Genomic DNA, 20325 nt, shown 5'->3' on the forward strand with positions numbered 1-20325 from the left:
GTGAAGTTGGACAGCATCCCAGCACTGCGTGCCAATCCACCTTACGTTTCCCCTCTGCGCCTTGGTCTCTCCCTGTTACCAACCCTCTAAGTCATTAGGATTAAATTAGATAATGTCTGTAAACACAACACATTGCCCGACATCCATTAAATGCTTGGGAGATCTCCGTGGTGTGGTGATTGTTACCATTAATTATTTTTTGGTGAATCCCAAAGCATTACACGCCAGCCCGTCCCACACAAGAGCTCTGGAACGATGGCCCCAACCCCGTGGCCACATCCTCGTCCCCATCTGCCCCTCCTCTCTCCCATCATGCATGCTGTTGACCATATGGACTTGCCCAGCGAGGTCAGGGCCTCCCACGTTCTGAAGAGGATGTGTTTTGTGTCTCTGCTACAGGGATTGCTTACTTAGGAGGTGTGTGCAGTGCTAAGAGGAAATGTGTGCTTGCCGAAGACAATGGTCTCAATTTGGCCTTTACCATCGCTCACGAGCTGGGCCACAAGTAAGTATCAGACTCTATTGTTCTGCCTCTTCCAGTTCCTTGCTGAATATATATATATATTTTTTTTTTCTGCTTGAATTCCATAAGTTTTGAAACAGTGCTGCCACATACTTTTGCTTCTTCTGTAACACAGACCTAGGCCAGCACGCCTGGGTCCCAGCCCTTCAGGGAACGGGAGAGATTACTGAACAGATGGTCTCTGTGAGTCAAATGTTAATTTCATGTTCATGTGTGCACTAAGAGCAATCTGCTCTTAGTGCACACACTCCGGAGGGAAGGGGTTTTTCTCAGAGTGTGTTCTTTGGTTGCATTTCTTTCCTGGACCAGCATGATCTGTGATTTACTCTATCAGTCAATTAATGGGACTTATCTTCAGACGGTTGACTTTCTATTTCCTTGAAAGCTGGTTTCAAAGTCCAACTGTCCAAAGGCAGAATGTCCGTGTCTCAGTTTTTTGGGGTTTTGGGTTGTTTTGTTTTTTTTTTAAAGATTTTATTTATTCAGGAGAGACGCAGAGACATAGGCAGAGGGAGAAGTGGGCTCCCTGTGGGGAGCCCGATGCGGGACTTGATCCCAGGACCCCTGGATCATGACCTGAGCCAAAGGCAGATGCCCTTCAATATCTTAGTTTTAAAGAATTATCAGTTACTGCCTTTGTACATGGAAATTCTTCCTTTGAGGAGGGGACAGCCATAGACCCTCAGAGCCCAAAGACATTATGGAAAGGATCTGAGGCAGCGTCCTGGTTTTACAGGGGGAGGAAGCAGCAGGTCAGAGGGGTTGGGTGGCTGGACCAAAATTGAGATCACCTGCAGGAAGTCTTAGGCATCAGAGAGCCAGCCGACTCTAAAACTATGGCCTGAGGGCTTACTATTTCTCCTGCAGTAGGGGTCTGTTTTGTATTTCTCTGAAGGGAAAATTGTGGTACAACTGCATGAGAACTTAAAAAATAAATACGTAAATCAAGGAGGTCAGAGCATGAAGAACAATAGGAAAATTTGTATTGCGTTGGATGGAACAAAGTTAAATGGAAACCTAGTTTTTGGTGAAAAAATATAAAGGTTTCCTGATGACCTATGTAGTAAGATGCCTGGGATCCTAAATGTAAACTCAAACTTCTGACTTCTGTAAAGTCAGTCTGTAAGGAGAAATACAAAAGCAATTTCCTCTAGGATTAGCTATATCTGTGGCTCTATATATGTGTGTGTATGTGTACATATGTGTGTGTGTGTGTGTGTGTGTGTGTGTGTGTATATGCTTTTGCCTTGTTTTATCTGGTCCCATTCTCATTTTTTTCAGTCCTATAGATGGGTTTGGTAGTTAGCTATTCTGTGCCTACTGAGTATCGTGATGTGAGTACAGTGAGTGAGAATAATCCTATGTGTATTTCCTGGGATTAAGGCAGAAATAACATGCTATCAGCTAAAAGAGGCAAAATGAGCACTTGTCACTAAGTACACAGTTCTTTTATCTCGACAGTATTTTTAAATATTCGTGACAGCTCTTTGCCCACACTTTTTTGCCTATACTACTAGGAAATAATTTTTAAAGATAAACTGTAATCAAATATGTATTCATATTTCTGATTTGTTAAAGAAAAAAAAAAAGCATGTACAAACCTGTAGCCAAGAATGGTTGCTGAGAGAAAAGCGTAAATCAGTATGACTTTGGCAAATATCCTCTCTTCTCGCCTTTTGGCAAAATGACCCAGCCGGTCTGTCTTAGTTCCTCAGAATTAACCACCTAATGGGTTTGAGAATGCAGTTGTCAAAACATTTTCCAACACGTGGGTTGTCGTGGACTTTTGAATACATCTATTTATATGAACTGCAAGATTCCATGCAGCGTCCAGTGCCAGCACCCACGCTGGACTGCTTTTTGCACCCGCATGTGAGCACACACGTGCTATGCAGAAGCTTTTCTCCTTGAATGTGAAGAACACAGAGGGCCATTTTCTCCCTGATGACCTAGGCAATTGTGCAGAGCCACTGGCGTCTGAGTGCAGGGGGTCTGCAGAGATGAATGGTGAGATTCAGTCCAATGCCAGTAGCCTTTAGCTATAGTCTGCTTCAGTTTCTTGAAGGGCTCTTTATAGCTTGCTCTTGCACTCTAATTACCTACAAAAACAAACACCTAATTGTTAATCAAAGCCAACAAATTCTGTGACCATTTGGCCCTGCCCCTAGTTGGGTGATTATGGTTTTCCCAGGGAAGTCTGTTGTCTCTGATTATTTGCGAGCAGTGGGAAGCAGGACCCCCAGGGATGAAGCCACATTCTCTCCATCTGCAACCCTCTGGTCAGCCAGGCTCAAGCCACAGACAAGGCTGTGTGGAGGCTTAGCAAGAGGGATCAGCCTGGACTCTTGATGAAGACACTGGCCAGGCTGCTTACAGATACAAAGCCTGAAAGCTGTTGCATATATGGGGACAGAATGGAATCATTTAATTCCTTATTCCCTAAGTACATGTGCACTAAGGAGGATGGGATGATGTTCTCAGTGGACCTGAGCCACTGGTCTACGCTCTTCAAGAAAATTTCTCAGTGAAAACTTTAGAGAATGAAAAAGACTACCCTTAGAAGGTCCCCAGGGGACTCACCCAGTGGTCTCTAGCCATTTAATACTGATAAAGAGAAACCAGTCTTCTGAAGGATCTGTATGTGCTTTTGTACATGGACACACATAATATGGCTGCTCTGTAGCTTACCCAGTATATGTCATATAAGGATCAGTGCAAGCAGTTACTCCAGCTCTGAATGTTAGGAGAAAAATTCACTATCCATGTGAGCTACACATTGCATTTATCAGACAATGAGAGTCATTATACGTTAACCTGATTTTGTTCCTGCTGTGGCTGTCAGAAAATACAAAGCAAATGTCAGGCTCATTTTTAGCAACTAACTCACCCTGTCCTGGACTTGTGTTTTTCTCTCTCTTTCTGTGTCTCTTTGTCTTTGTCTCACCATATTTTACATATTGTAGTTCAAAAGTAATCTATTTGGTACTATAAACTGGCTCCAATCCAATCTGCAATCAAATGGGTTCTGAATTATGAATTACATGAAAAATTCTTGCCATGGTAATATCAATAATTCCAATAATTCTGCTTAAGACAGGAATTAATGAGAGTCAGATCTCATTTATTGAACACCTACTGTATTAGATGCTGTGCAGTCATTATGCTGTTAACCAATTCTATGGGATGGGTAGTATTTCCCTTTTATTTTATAGGTTAGGAAGCTAGTATTACTTTTTTAAAATTTCCAGCCTCTACTTTAAATGATTTGGGATCACTTCTATGATAATATACTCATACATCAGGAGTATTAAAGTAAGGATCCTCATTCCAAGAGAGGGGTACTAAGAAGAAAACTTGTTATATATCAAAAAACAAAAACAAAAAAAAAAACAGGGTACGTTCAGATAGCTGCCAACCAAGAAAGACAGGACCATCAACATCATGCTAGTTGCAGAAGAAAGTCAGTGAGTCAGCAAGAGGGTCTTACCTAGGAAACTCAAGTACCTTAGCTGTGATTAACAGCTTTCTGATGATTACTTGATAAAGAAGTAGGGTGGAAAAGACTGCAGCCATGGCTTTGGGTGGGTCTGAAAGATTTGCAGTTCCTCGTTGTGGTCAAGGTAGAGGACCTGGGAGGAATTGTTCTGTGTTTTTGCCATGAGGATGAGTTGGCTCCATGCAGAAGCCATGATGATAGTGACTTTGAGGTTTTTCTTTCTTTTTTAAAAAGATTTGTTTATTTGAGGGGAGGGAGAGGGAGAGAAAAGTCTTTATTTTTTTTTAAGATTTTATTTATTTATGTATGAGAGACAGAGAGCGGGGGCAGACATAGGCAGAGGGAGAAGCAGGCTCCATGCAGGGAGCCTGATGTGGGACTCGATCCCGGAACTCCAGGATCATGCCCTGGGCCGAAGGCAGGTGCTAAACTGATGAGCCACCCAGGGATCCCAAGGGAGAGAAAATCTTAGACTCCTCACTAAGTGCAGAGCCTGACACAGGGCTCGATCTTGCCATCCCAAAATCATGACCTGAGCCGAACCCAAGAGTTGAATACTTAACTAACTGTGCCACCCAGGCACCCTGACTTTGAGCTTTTCTGATGAGCCTTCATGACCTTGCCTCCTTGCCTGTAAAACCCTGCCTAATAGGTATCTGCATGTTATTTTTTGGTTCATTTAGTGAACAGAAATGTGGTAGGGAAGGCAGCTGTCTCCCTGTCTTTCCATGATAGTTTGAGAAACCCAAGTAAAAACAAGGGGACTACTTCATCCTGCAGTGACCAGGAGAGGGGAATAGATCCTGAGTGCAAGAAGATGGCCGTGATGGACCTCTCTTTCTCCAGAGAGCTATAGCTGACAACTGTTACTGGTTATAATTGAATTAATGAAGTGGAGGGGGGGCATTCCTTGAGAGACACAGCCCAGCTGGGCCAGTGTTGCCCAGGTGTTTTCCCTCAAGAAACCAGGACAGGGTGCCTTGTGGGAGACCTCAGTGTCCAAGATGTTTATCAATATTTACTTTTAAAGGGAAAAAGGGACAGCGAGAAGCAAGCATTTATTTCTCTGAGGCAAAGTCCTTCTCTGGGGAAGTGGGGTCATCAGGCCCAGAGGAGGTACTTGGGCAAGAGCCCTCCCTAGCCCAGGTGGGAGGCCAGGAGAACACAGAGCTGAGTCTCAACAGTCTTGACATTTGGGGCCTGAGGAGACCCAGAATGACATGCATGCAGCTTGCTTCTCAATCAGGTAAGCCCAAGAGCTCTCAGGGATTGTCTAAACACAGGCCGTTCTAGGTGTGGTGCTGAGAGGGGGGCGGGAAACCATGTGGTGCACACTTGGCCACCCACACACAGGAGGGAAAATAAAGAACATATCATTATATGTAGAAACAAAGAGGTTTCTATTGCAGAAAATAAATCTCTGCTTCTGTTGGATTTAGGAGGCTCTGCAGATAAGCCTGAGCCAGATCAATTCTTGTCTTGAATCATCCCAAACTCCGTGACCTCTCTGACCCAAGTAAATCCACAGAAAGCCCTCCAGGTGGGCCCCAAAGTCATGCCCCCTATTTGGGCTCTTGCTACCTGTTCTCAGGGTGGGCACTCTCCCCACTTGATCTTCCTCAGAATTTTTTTTCAGACTTCCATATTCCCTTTCTCAGGTATTTCCGTTCTGGAATTTATCTCTCCTCCGGTTGGTTACCTCCAGTTGTGGCCTCTGAAAAACGCTCTCTTCAGGGAAGCTTGGGAACATGGGGCAGGTGACACCTGGACGTTGCTTCACAAGGGGAGCGCCTGAAGCATTTTTAAGTGCCAGTGGCCTGAGCTTCACCCTAGACCAGTTAGGACCTGCCCTCCCGGGGAGAAATAGCTAAGGAAGACCCTCCAGGCAAGTCCCAGTACATCAGGGTAGATAACCATGGCTCACAGGACTCAGGGGTTTCACTGTTGTTTTCTGGCCTCCTCTACCTTCTTGCCTCTGTAACAAGTGGGATCCTCGGCCCCAGGTGTTGTGCCCAAGATTATGAATCCGAGAAACCACCTAGGAGCCGACACCGATGCAAACACACGAGGGTTTATTTACAAGCTCAAGCTTGGGTCCAAGTATACCCGACACAGCAGAGCAGGGACTTGGATGCCGAGGCTAAGAGACATAGCAGCTTTATAGGGGCCAGTGGCCAATGGGATTGTAACACACATAGAAAGTTGCACAGTCATGTCGGTCCGCATGCAGGTGGCCAATTTTTTTTTAAATAATAAATTTATTTTTTATTGGTGTTCAATTTGCCAACATACAGAATAACACCCAGTGCTTATCCCGTCAAGTGCCCCCCTCAGTGCCCGTCACCCATTCACCCCCACCCCCCACTCTCCTCCCCTTCTACCACCCCTAGTTCGTTTCCCAGAGTTAGGAGTCTTTATGTTCTGTCTCCCTTTCTGATATTTCCCACACATTTCCCCTCCCTTCCCTTATATTCCCTTTCACTATTATTTATATTCCCCAAATGAATGAGACCATATAATGTTTGTCCTTCTCCGATTGACTTATTTCACTCAGCATAATACCCTCCAGTTCCATCCACATCGAAGCAAATGGTGGGTATTTGTCATTTCTAATGGCTGAGGAATATTCCATTATATACATAAACCACATCTTCTTTATCCTTTCATCTTTCGATGGACACCGAGGCTCCTTCCACAGTTTGGCTATTGTAGACATTGCTGCTAGAAACATCGGGGTGCAGGTGTCCCAGCGTTTCATTGCATCTGTATCTTTGGGGTAAATCCCCAGCAGTGCAATTGCTGGGTCGTAGGGCAGGTCTATTTTTAACTCTTTGAGGAACCTCCACACAGTTTTCCAGAGTGGCTGCACCATTTCACATTCCCACCAACAGTGCAAGAGGGTTCCCTTTTCTCCGCATCCTCTCCTACATTTGTGGTTTCCTGCCTTGTTAATTTTCCCCATTCTCACTGGTGTGAGGTGGTATCTCGTTGTGATTTTGATTTGTATTTCCCTGATAGCAAGTGATGTGGAGCATTTTCTCATGTGCATGTTGGCCATGTCTGTGTCTTCCTCTGTGAGATTTCTGTTCATGTCTTTTGCCCATTTCATGATTGGATTGTTTGTTTCTTTGCTGTTGAGTTTAATAAGTTCTTTATAGATCTTGGAAACTAGCCCTTTACCTGACACATCATTTGCAAATATGTTTTCTCATTCTGTAGGTTGTCTTTGAGTTTTGTTGACTGTATCCTTTGCTGTGCAAAAGCTTCTTATCTTGATGAAATCCCAATAGTTCATTTTTGCTTTTGTTTCTTTTGCCTTCGTGGATGTATCTTGCAAGAAGTTACTGTGGCCGAGTTCAAAAAGGATGTTGCCTGTGTTCTCCTCTAGGATTTTGATAGAATCTTGTCTCACATTTAGATCTTTCATCCATTTTGAGTTTGTCTTTGTGTATGATGAAAGAGAGTGGTCTAGTTTCATTCTTCTGCATGTGGATGCCCAATTTTCCCAGCACCATTTATTGAAGAGACTGTCTTTCTTCCAGTGGATAGTCTTTCCTCCTTTATCAAATATTAGTTGACCATAAAGTTGAGGGTCCACTTCTGGATTCTCTATTCTGTCCCGCAAGTGGCCAATTGAATCACAGTTTACCCTATAGTGACCCATTTGAACTGGCCTATCACTCTGGTCGGAATTGGCGTGCAGCTTTGGCGGGCACAAGGCAGGGTTACATTTTTATGAGCAATTTCCAGTTAAGGGTGTGCTCAGCGGCTTGACTAGGGTGGGGGAGCACCTTAAGCAATAAGCAGGTCATGTGGGGGTCATACAGGAGATGGCGGGTGTAGCACAACATGGAGTTAGTCCTGCTCTGCTTGTCCAGGGGTAGGGGATTTTTGTTAAATTTCCTGGGTCCCACACCAGGCAGGTCCCATGTGAAACTTGGTATCCTCCAATACAGGCATTCCTTAGAAGTTAGATCCAGGCACTCTGGATGTTTCCAGCCAGAACATGACAGCTTGCAAATGAGTTCAGGGCAGTGGATTTGGAAGGATGTCTCATTCACGCATGCCTGAGGACTTGCTTGCCTGGTGCACAGCACAGAATGCCATCTGAATCCCATCCCTGAGAATCGTGGCTTATGGGCAGAGAGTGGACAAGTGTCTCAGGAGGGCTGGGCAGCAGAGGGAAAGGGGAGGAGAGAGCTCTTCTGGGGGAAATGTTCTTATAATAAGAGTCATCACAGTTCAATCTGAAAAGAATTGTCTTGATCCCAGGACAGGAAGTAAGGAAAGCCATTATCCAGATGTGTGACGAGGGGGACTGTTTGTCTGTGATCGGTATGAAGAATGAGCTGCCCGGTGCAGCGTGGGGGAGACGCAGAGTGAATGCAGGCCAGATGTGATCAGCCAGATCACCTGCCAGTGGACGGCCCCAGCAGCCACCACTGTTGCCCCGCCCCTGTCTGGGGGCCTCAGTCTGGTAGGCATAGTGTAGACATTAGATGGGCCAGCCTTATGAAGAGGGTACAGCAGAGAAGGGATTTCTGGAAATGTTATAACTGTCTAGAAACCCCAGAGGGAGGGGAAGTATGCTTTTGCTCTAGTTGGGATTAGGATAGATGTGTTAATTTGGGGGGGGGGGGGTTCTATCCCCCAGGAGGTCTGCAGGAAGCCCAGGTGCCTCTGGTCTGGTTCTAGGCAGGTCCCATGCTGGCTTTTCAGACAGGCTTCCCCTTGGTTCTCGGGGTCTTCTTTTCTGTTCCCATTCAGCTCCCATGGCCTCCCGCAGCCTCCCCCTCCAGACTAAAGGGTAGCTGGTGGTGCTAGCAGTGTTCAGGGCTCTCAGGTTTCACATAGAGGAGCTTGGAGCGATTCCTGAGTATGATTTCCTCGGCGTTTGGCCCCTGGATCAAAGCCGGTGTGTGAGCATCCGCAGGGCGCGGCTTTCTTATCCAAATTCCAGACTTGGACAAAACATTTAGGCCTCGCTCCTTTTTGCTTTATTATTATTTTTTAAATTTGCTGCTGGAAACTGCGGGGTCCTTGCACATTAATCCACAAGCCACCCTCGTCCTCAAGTCTTCACTGAATTAGGACGATCTGGGACTTCAGAGAAATGGTGTTGACCTGCACCCCACACAGCTTCCATGAGCCCACTCAGCACGGCCCTGAGCATGGCTTTCATAACAGCAGAATTTCCTTCTGGTTCCTTTCAGACGTGTGTGATTTTTGAATGGGTTCAGTGTCCAGAGTCACAAGGAAGGTTGTAACTGATGGCTGTGTTGATATGGCTTTCCTGCCCTAAGCTGGGATTTCTCACTGCCCTGCCTTAAGGAGAACTGCACAGAAGTTACCAGGATTTCCTTTGCACTCTTACCCTTGATGCAGAGTCAAAGGTGGGGAGAGAACACTTGTTCCAGTTGCTTGGAAGGCCCAGAGCCACTGTCCTTAAGAGGACCTTGAGCACAGCCTTCCCAGATCTGCCCAGGCGATGCCTGGGAGGAGAACACAAATCGAAAAGCATTAAAAGCTCTTCAGCAAGCAGACAGATGTCATCCCACCTGCATTCGGAGCAGCCAGTCTGCACAGCTATTGGCTGGACGTTATCGCTCTGATGGAAATTCCAGCTGGATCTGGAGCGTCCCCGGCCCCCAGGCCCCCAGAGCGTCATTACCATAACAGAAGCTGTCGCTAGTGTCAGTCTCTACCCCAGGAATTCTTTGCATTTAATTATTGGGTGGATTTCCTTACCTGAAAGGCTGTTGTCCGAGATGGTGTTTGAGGAGATGGGAGGAACGTGGAGTTTGGCTGAAGAACCAAATTCCGAAATACCCTCACAACTTCCTTACGTTACAGACTATCCCAGGAATGAGACGGGATCCAGTTTTCTCGTTCAATTGCCAGAGCTTCTGGCAGGCTCACCGAAATGGCTTTTCTCTTGGTTCTCAGAGCAGGAAGGGACATCCATAGTCCTCTCAGCCTCATTTTGCAGATGGCTGGTTCCCTCCCTTATCAGTGGCCAATGGGAGACTTCTACCAGGGCCTCTTGCCGTGAGGTGGTGCCCCTTACACAAGAGAACAGACCTGTGCTGAGGCCCAGACCTCCCTGTGTGGGTCTCCTGGTAACTGGATTTACTTACCTTTACCCAGAAAGACACTTTCCACTAGTATGGCTAGGGTTTTGTAAGGACCATGGGAGGTGGCAGGGGTATAAGATGCAAGTTTCTCTACAGATGGAGTGTTCTGTTACGGAATGAATATTCATGATCCCTCCAAATTCCTATGTTGAAATCTAACCCCCATTCTAATGGGATTAGCAGGTGCTTAGGTCCTAAGAGTGGAGTCCCCATGAATGAGATTAGTGCCTTTATAAGAAGGGGCCAGAGAACCAGCTAGCTCTATTTCTACCACATGAGAGTACAAAGAGAATGCAGACATTTGCAGCCTAGAAAAGGCCCCTCACCAGAGCCCCACCATCCTAGCACTCCAACCTTGGACTTCCAGCCTCTAGAACTGTGAGAAACAAATTTCCATTACTGATAAGCCACCAGTTTATGGCATTTTGTTATAGCAGCCCAAGTTCACTAAAAGATGCCATGGCATTTGGTGTCATGCCTGAAATCCTTATTTATCTACTGTCCACTGCTGATGGGATAGTCCAGGCTAAAGACCTGAGGGCAGCTGCAGTCTCTAAGACCCTGGGAACTTTGCCACCAGTGCTGTCAGCAGCACATTCTAGGAAAGAGCCCTTCTCATCCTTGTCCATTTGCAGGCATGGAGGGTGTGGATATGGTGGTTTTGCCAGATGTGCATCAGAAAGGACGAGCAGAACGGGGTCTGGGGGAGCTATGAAAGCATGCCCTCTGTTTCTAAAGTCTGAGCAGAGCACTATGGTTGCTCAGGGCCCATGTGAGGATCTAGGAAAGCCCCATCTCAGTCAAAACATAAATAAGGAGATGGATATAGAAGGAGGGATGTCATAATTTTTTTAGCAAGTCACTGGAAGCATTCAAAGATATGGTCTTATTAATTGTAGCCACAGTTCTGAGGTGTTGAGAGGGGGCAAGTGTGAAGCAAGCCCAGTGATTCGCTGATATTCACTGATGATTAGGATCAGGAGACAGAATGGAAAGGAGAAGGCTCGGGCTCAGTCAGTTTTGAACTGAGCCAGGAACAATATCAGGATGGTCAAAGCCCCTGAGATGCTGATGCAATGGAGTGGGTTCGGTACATAGTCACTGGAGATGCTGGACCCTGGGATACTGGGTTGTGTTACTTGGGGAGGCAAACCTGTGCCTGCAGCATGGCCATGGCTTCCCCAGCTTCCAACTGGGTAGACTGTTAAGGAGAAGGAGGGGCAAGAAACAGTCATGGTCTTTGCAAGTCAGACTTGATAATGGTGGCCCCACAATGAGGACATGGCAGGTCCAGTAGGATGGCTACCTTGGAACAGCTTCAGACACATTGAGGACCAGATGACAGGAGCCTTGCCCATTTCCAAGAGGGATGTGCAAGTTGGCTTCCCATCAGAGGAGCCTTCCCATCAGGAGCACATGTGCTCATTGGGTAAGCAACACCTAACAAACCTATGGTTGACTGTGTCAGTGGCTCTGGGGGCAGGGGGGCTCCCGGATTACCTAAAGGTTCATCTGTTTTAAAAAAGATTTTATTTATTTGACAGCGCGCTGAAGCAGGGGGAGGGGCAGGCAGAGGGAGAGAGAGAAGCAGGCTAAGCAGGGAGCCTAACCTGGGGCTTGATCCCAGGACCCCAGGATGATGACCTGAGCCAAAGGTGCAGACACTTAATCAGCTGAGCTACTCAGGTGCCCCAGGTCTGTTCATCTTTGCAGCACATGTTCTGTGATTACCGAGGGGAGGCAGAAACTGTTCCAACAGCAGGGAGACAAAGGAGGCCAACTTGCTATTAGCTGTCTATTCCACTTAGAGTTTGGCTTCATCAGCAGAGCAAGCTCCCAGAAACCCCACTCCTTTCCTAACCCCCTCTGTCCCTACCTGAACTGTCCTTACTGACTTGACAGTTGTCACCTAAAACTCCCCTATCCCATGCCCAGTCCAGAATCTGGCAGGGAAGCGTGGGCCAGCCCCACTGTGGCATTGCATCAGGAGCAGCCTAGGGAAACACCTAGAAGTACATCGTACATCTAGCTAGCGCCTTGCTCTTTGTGGTCTAAGCCCAGCAGCATTGCATCACCTGGGAGCCAGTTAGAAATGCCAGGATCAGACGCACCCAAGTGTTCCTGTGCATGAGACAGTTAAACAGAGCTGTTAAAGCACTTCAGAGTGGAGCCCATCCTGTGGACACCATCTCAGTGCAGTGCTGCTTCTAGCTGGATGCCACACCGCACCTGCCAGCTGGCCTTAAAGGGAAAAACTGTTTCATTTGTAAGTCCCCCCCCCCCCGCCCCCATGGGGCAGTTTTTCCGAATAGCTTCCTTGCTCTGGTTTTTGAATTTCTTCTGTGATCCTTCCTTTTCTCCCATGCTTTATTTACCACCTGTGTCATGCCAGTACGCACCAAGGGCTCTTCCACTGGCTTCCAGAGCTGGATTCTAGGTTCCCACTCAGCTTCCTCTGTAGCTTGGACACCAGCTTTCTTTGAAGACATGTTTGGAACAGCCACCATCCATCCTATCTGTTGAAATAGACCCCACTCCAGTCTAAACATCTAACTTGATGCATCATAAAATCTAGTAAATCTTTGTCCAACCTCCAGAAAGCCAAACTCTCAGGTGGCCACAGGCCTCTTGGGAAACACACTGGTCAACCAGAATTTGGTTTGCCTATGAAATGGGGGATTTAGCATGTAGAAGATGGAAAGAAGAGGCAGGACTGGAGCACTGAGCAGAAAATTCAAACTCTCTAAAAGCCCCAAAGCAGCGGTCTTTGATATGCTCAAAGGACAGATGAAGGTCCTTGGCCTGAGGCTTAGAAATGCTGGTATTCCTCTCTTGCCCCCCTCCCCCATTCTGATTTTATATGCATTTTGGAGGCAGAAGGTGATGCATGAGTGACTGTGCTTGTCCTAAGGATGGCTGCTTCCCATCCTTGCCACCAGTGGCATGTATATGAAGAGTCCCTCCTGTGGCTGCCCTGTTGGTGGATTTAGGGAGTTGGCAGTCAGCCACTTTGGGACCTGTTATTAAAGGCATCATTTTCTCTTTCCACATTTTCCATAATACTGCCTAAGGTGTAGAAGACTAGTAAGCACTAGGTGGAATGCTGGAATTTGAAGGTTTAGAGTGAGCCCTAAAGCCCAGGACCCTGGTCACTTCTTGGAGCAACACACATTAAATCATGTGTCCTCTGAGAAGCTGGACCACTCCTTGGCCTTGAGCCTCAAGACCACCTGGCATCGGTCTTCAGTATTTATTGTTCTGTGGTCCTTGGGGTACATACAGCAACTCCTACAAAGTGATTATAAAATCCATTTCCTCATGAAAGATGATTCACTATGATGGTTGGATACCAAAGTGGAAAGAAAGTTTAGAGCCCCAGCCCCCCCCCCCAACACACAAAAGCAATCATAATTCCAAACTTGTGGGTTTGCAAAGGGTTGTGCACTTTTGAAGACTAAGAGCACATTGTGTTTTGAAGAGCCAGACCCTGTGAGATACTGCCTTTTCTAACTTAATTGCCTTTGTTGCTGGACATACTCATCATGACCTCACTACCTGGTGTATCCCATGCGGTTTTCATACACCCTTGTTCTGTGAGGAGCTAAAGACCCACATAATGGAGGGAGGTGATAAGAGATCTACCAGCTGTCTCACATAGTTCAGGCTCCCTCGGCCCAGATGAATAGAACCTGTTTGCAAGTGAGAGTGCCAGCCTGCTTTGGTAATCATGGAGAAGCAATGGAGAAGAAGCAAGGTATGCCAAAGACTGAAATAGACCAATGTCATATTGCAAAAGAGAAATGAGACAAATTGTATACAATTTAAATTTACGATGTTAATATCGTTTGCAGGAAAGATTCCCAAATGGCTCGTCAAACATAATTTGTGAGCATTCACATAAAAAAAAGCCCTCCTAGAAGTCCACCAAGAATCTATGGATAACAAGTCATACCCAAAGCAGATTGTGCAGAGGCAGAGAATGTAAATTTTACCAAGTTTCTTTAACATTTCTAATGAGAAATATGGGGAACTGTACACTGGATACTGCTGTGATTAAATGAACTTGTAACTGTTGGACAGCCTTACTCAGGCATGATCAGTAGAATGGTGTCTGTCTGGGAGAGAAGCTTCCTTCTGCCATGGGGCTCCCTGATTTAACATTCCAACCATGACCTGCATGTGGAGAGGGGCAGCATGCTCATCAGTCACTGAGGTGGCACAAAGACAGGACGGAGAACAATGTGGAAAAATTTGGAGTATGTGAAGTCCTTGACCACCTTGAAAGAGTGGCCAATATAGTAGTGCCTAATTGCATTTCATTTGTACCCGATTCTCTGCTATTATTATTTGCATTTTGTAGAGTGAAAAATGAGGGGTCCTTCCAGTGGGCAGTGGCAGAGTCCAGCTTCCAGTCCTTTGTCAGTGTTGAAGTCTGTGCACTAACTGTATGTCTTACAGCTTTTCAGATGGTATTTAAGTCCCAGATGAACCAACCAGATGTAATGCACAGGATGGAGGAAACATGGCTGAATGGTAGCATGTTTGAAAAGGTTCTAGTCACTGCTAACAAACATGTCTGTCTTCTGCTCACAGAAGTAGGCCACGACTTGCAGAGTGAACCCAGGCAGGGTGATTATCTGCTAAAATGGCCACTCTGGAAGATAGGTTGGTAGTTCCTTTTAAAACTGAAATTTATGGGATGCCTGGGTGGCTTAGTCTGTTAAGCCTCTTCCTTCAGCTCAGATCCTGATCTCAGAGTCCTGGGATTAAGTCCTGCATCAGGCTCTCTGCTCAGTGAGAAGTCTGCTTGTCCCTCCCCACTAACCTCAAATAAATTATTAAAAAAATTTTTTTGATTAAAAAACATTTTTTAAAAAACTGAAATTTACTATAAGACCCAGCAACTGCACTCTAGGGCATTTTTTCCAGAGAAATTAAAACTTATTTTTACCCAGAATCTTACACATGATGTTTATAGCAGCTTTTCATCATAGTAGCCCCAACCTTGAAACTGCCCAGATGTCATTCAGTGGACAAATGGTTACAAAAATGGTGGTATATCCACATTATGGAATACTACTCAGCAGTGAAAAATGGCTTATAGACACACACAGCCATTTGGATGAACTTCAGAGGAATTATACTGAGTAAAAAAGGCAGACTTAAAAGGGTAAACATTGCATGATTCTATTTATGTAACATTTGTGAAATAACATAGTTATAGAAATAGGGAACAGACTAGTTTGTCAGGGTTTAAGGGATGGGGGAAAGAGTGAGTATGGCCATAAAAGGATAGTCTTGGAACGCTCTGATTTTCTTTAAAGATTTTATTTATTTGAGAGAGAAAGCATGTGCACAGGAGTGGGGAAAGGGCAGAGGGGGAGGGGAAGGCTGACTCCCCACTGAGCTGGGAGCCCAATGCAGGGCCTGATTCCAGGACCCCAAGATCATGACCTGAGCTGAAGTCAAACACTCAACCAACTGAGCCACCCATGCATCCCATTGTGGTAATGCTCTGATTACTTGATTGGAGTGGTGGTTATAGGAAGAGAATGTGTGATAAAATTGCACAGAAGTACACACAGAGAGAGAGCATATATACTAGTGAGGTCTAAAGAAACACTATGGACTGTACCAAAGTTAACTTTTTGGTTTTGACATTGCATTATAGTTACTGCGTGAGATGTTACCATAGCCTGGTTGGGTGAGGGGTGCACAGAACCTCCCTGTATTTTTCTCTTTGGCCACCTGTGCACCTTTAATTATTTCAAAATTTAGAAGTTCAGAGTAAGGCAGGCAATGCCTTGAGGATCTTTTAAAAATGCAGATGTCCAGGGGTGCCTGGGTGGCTCTGTCGGTTACGCATCCAACTCTTGATTTTTGGGTCAGGTCATTACCTCGGTGTCAGAAGATGGTGCCTCGGTCATGGATTCTGGTGTGGTGCTGTCCCTTTGACTTCCCTCTGTAATGACAGAGAAAAGGCACTTGGAGATTGTTCCCTGCTTCTGAAGAGTCCTGTACATTTCAGAAGGCAGTCAGGATGAACTGGCTTTGGAAAGCCTTCACTCATTGTGATCTTTAGGGTTTCGCATGTCTCTTCCTCTGACCCAGAGACAGTCCTTTATGGTTTGGACACATGTCTGTGCTGCTGGTTTATGGTGCCTTCTGGAACCAAAACAAATGGAGAGGGGGGAATGGGGGAGCAAGGAGGTGGGCCCAAGGCCCCCAGGACTTGACCAGCCACAGGATACAGCTTGTAGGCAATTCTGCTGGACACTTAAGTTGACTTAGAAAGAAATTAAGATGTGGAAGCAGAGAAAGTCCATATCTGTGTGGGTCCGTGTGACTCTGTTTGGTCTCATGGTGCAGGTTGCAGGGCCTATTTTCTTATTTGGAGGATAAGAGACCTTGTTTAGGGAGTGATTGTGGTAGCAGGCCAGTCTGTCACTGGTTCCACCACCTTCGGGTCACTCTCTCTCTCTCTGTGTCTCTGCACCCCACCCCCAGCTGTCTTCCTTCTAGTACCCTAAAAATAGATAAATAGGACTTTGTCAAAATTCAAACCTTTTATGTGTCAAGGGATACCATCAAGAAAGTTGAAAAGATACACCACAGGATGGGAAAAATACCTGAAAATCACACATGTGAGAAGGGATTTGTATTTAGAATAGAATAAGAATTCTTGCAACTTGGGGCACCTGGCTGGCTCAGTGGTTGGGTGTCTGCCTTCGGTTCAGGTCATGATCCTGGGGTCCTGGGATCAAGTCCTGCGCCTGCTTTTCCCTCTGCCTCTCTCTGTGTCTCTCATGAATAAATAAATAATATCTAAAAAACAAACAAACAAAAAAACCCCTCAAAATGGTTGGGGAAGGGGGAACCTATGGTATTTGTAATGGATGCGTTCAGTTAGGCACAACCTCTTCAACATCTTACCTGGAGGATGGGGCTTGGTGGTGGGAGTGGCCAAAGATGAAGGCAGATGGCTGGCCCTTGACAGCTCCTGGTTCAGACCAATTAGTTTCTTTTCTGTCAGGGTTGGCGAGATTTGACACTGATCCCTTCTATAAACATCAGTTGAAAGCGGACATTCCAATTATTTTTTTAAAAAGATCAGGGATGGCAGGACACTTGGTACCCTTGCTATTTCTGTCTCCTGCCACCCCCTTCACTCCAAAAGTGTGACAGAGCCCCACCAAGAGCTGGGTCTCATGTGGCTGAAGGTGAGGTCGAAGGAACAGCTGCTGCTCTGGCTTCAGCCCTGGAGACCCTGAAACAAGGGGATTTCTCTTCTCCACTGCCTTTTGCCTAGGGCCACACATTCTGGAAGATATGGGGCCTGCCAGAACCACCCTTTATTGACACTGAGGGGCTTTTTGTCTGAAACACCTTTCCTTCTACATCTCAGATGGGATTCTGTGGGGAGGGCTTCTTTTCCTGTTTTAATAACCCATTATCAACTACAAAGTTGCCGCTAGTAAAAATATCAATTATCGCTTATGCAATTCTCCTGGCATTGCTTGAAACCACATTCCATCCTCTTAACATGATAGTTGCTCTGAGCCAAAATTCAGAGAGGGTTTGAGGACAAGCTGTGTACACAGTCGTTAAGACAGCCAAAGGAATATATTTTTATCCTGTAAATTGAATGCCAGTTAAGCAGCAGTGATTACTGTAAGAAGCTATAATTTATACTAAGGGAAGTGAAGATTTCTTTTTTAAGATAAAAAGTATTGCTTAAGAGCCTCAAAAAAGGGGGGAGGGAGAAATAGCAGTGACTGAAGCCCCCAAGGTCTCAATTGTGTCGAAATTTCTCAAACAAACCCTTGGTGTTAGAGAAACAAAGAGTCTCTATGTATGGTACCGAGAGTACTTCACAGAGAGTCACACAAATCAGCATTTAATAATTTAGCAATAGGTTGATGACCACCCAAACATTGTCTGTTCCTTAGAATCTTCACCATGAGGGTAGAATTTGTAGCTGAAATGTTTGGGTCCTTGCACTTTGTGTGACAGCAATACCCTCCCTTGGTCTTCCCCAAAACTGGGAATCCAGACAGAAATAAAGTACAGTCAGGATTTTGATGTTGACTACCAAGAAGTGATTGTCCTAAACCTCTGTTGCTTGGCTGAAAGCTTGGTGAGAAGTCCTGCCATTTGTTATCAATGTGGACTTCTCCCTGGAATTTGTGGGCAGGAGGAGGGAAGAGCATAGGAGGACAAAGTGTGATCTCAAATATTTGAATTTTATCATGTCACGAAGAGCAAGGGTTCTCACCAGTGCTGAGAAGGCAGGCTTGGGGTCTGTGCATGGAAGCTGCATGAAGGCCCATATCTGCTCAGAATAGGAAGAGGCTTTGGCATGGGCCCCTGCTGCCACATTAATGGACAGCCTGTTTCTTTTTTTTTTTTTTTTTCCTAAAGATTTTATTTATTCATGAGAGACACACAGAGAGAGACAGAGACATAGGCAGAGGGAATAGCAGGCTCACTGCAGAGGCCCAATGCAGGACTCAATCCCAGGACTCCAGAATCAAGACCTGAGCCAAAGGCAGATGCTCAACCACTGAGCCACTCAGGCGTCCCAGACATCCTGTGTCTTAGAAGCAATGTTCTTAGACCTACAGGTACACTGGACTCATTTGGGAGCCCCTGAAACATACGGTGCCTGCCACACCCTCAGAAATCCTGATTTATGGGGTGTCTGGTGAGCCCCAGGTATTGGTAATGGTCAAAGTATCCTAGGTGATTCTCACCTGCAGCTGACATGGGGCACTTTGTAAAACCATCAACAGTGGCTGTCAGGTTCCCTGGGGGACTTACTGGCATGTAAATTCTTCTCCCTCTCCCTGACACCACCCCACCTGGGACCTATTGAATCAAGAACTCTAGGGTGAGGCGTAGCCCTCTGAGCTTTCCCAGGCCCTCCAGGGGGTTCCCATGTGCACTGAGTTCAGAGAACCACTGGTCAGCACTGTCACAGAAGTTCTGACTTTAGAATCATCTGGCAGCATTTAAAAATCTCATCCTCAAGTCATGCCTCCTAGCAGTGAAATCAAAACCTCTGCTGGTGGGAGCCAGGCCCTGGCATTTTCTAGTGATCACCAGGAATTTCTACTGTGTGGCTGTGTTTAAGAACCAGTGCTCTACAGAAATTGAGCCAGGTCCCTCTTGGTCGTGAGATTGTAGGATTTATCTCTGAAATTCTCCTATGCCTTTAGCATTCAATTTCATTAGGCAGGACATAACCTATCTTAGAGCTTAGCTTATCTTAGGGATGATAGAGATCCTATTGTTAGAAGGTGTGACTGCTTGCTTCTGATTGATTTTTTACTATACTTGCAGGAGAAAGGGCTCACAGGAATTCTGTGGTGAGGTGATGCTCTCAGACTCCCCCTGCCACTAAATATAGCAAAGAGACCATAGATCCTTGGGGATAAAAGCTTTCAAGATAAGCCCTTAGATACACTCAAATTGGTTTTGTTCAATTTATTCTGTCAGTGAGCTAACACTTATCAGCACCTTCTGTGTGGTTGGCACTGTGTGGCCAGGCTGTGGGAAGGCTCTGGGCTGTCAAGGTATAAAGAAGAAGGATGAGTCCCACCTTCAGGGAGGCTTTGAGAGAAGGACTATGGCGCTTGGGAGTTCGGGCCAGAGGGATCCCTCTTAGCTGGGCAAGGTCAAGGTCTAGTATGGAGAGGCAGTGACCTTCAATCTGGACCTTCCAGAAATAGGAAGATTTCAGTCTGTAGGGGTGCCCACGTAAAAGTGAAGGGCATGGGCAAAGGCCCTCAGGGCTTATGGGAGCCGTGCAGGTGCATGCTGTGAGGCTGGGGTCACTTTGGGCTGCCCCCCTCCCAGACCTGCTGACCCATGGCCTGCATTTCACAGTGCTGTGAGGTAGGGTGAAGGTAAGCATGCCTGCCCCCACACCCCCAAACTGGCCCCCTGGGCAAGGTGGAAATGGCAGAGTCCAAATAATTAGGCCATAAAGCCCCTCCTGATGTGGGGTTTTTAAGGAAAGCAAGGGGTGAGGGCCATTAGGAGCTGGAAGCAACCTATCCTGAGGGCTTCTGCTGCCTGGAGCATCTTGTGCCCTTTGATGTCCTTGAGGGGTCTTTGAACTTGGAGAAGCTTTAGGTTTTGCCTGGGCCACAGGTCCCTCCTGCAGATCC

The 20325-nt window shown here is 46.2% G+C and overlaps 1 protein-coding gene across 1 annotated transcript in view; it reads left to right on the forward strand.

The window, feature by feature from the left end:
* ADAMTS17 (ADAM metallopeptidase with thrombospondin type 1 motif 17) overlaps positions 1-20325 on the forward strand; it is a 324757-nt gene that overhangs the window by 132602 nt on the left and 171830 nt on the right. The window contains exon 8 of the mRNA XM_072796801.1: positions 400-505. Coding sequence (XP_072652902.1) covers positions 400-505 — 106 coding nt within the window. The remainder of the gene's footprint in view (positions 1-399; positions 506-20325) is intronic.

Source organism: Canis lupus, chromosome 2 (genome assembly GCF_048164855.1).
Source record: "Canis lupus baileyi chromosome 2, mCanLup2.hap1, whole genome shotgun sequence".
In the NCBI taxonomy this organism is placed as follows: domain Eukaryota; kingdom Metazoa; phylum Chordata; class Mammalia; order Carnivora; family Canidae; genus Canis; species Canis lupus.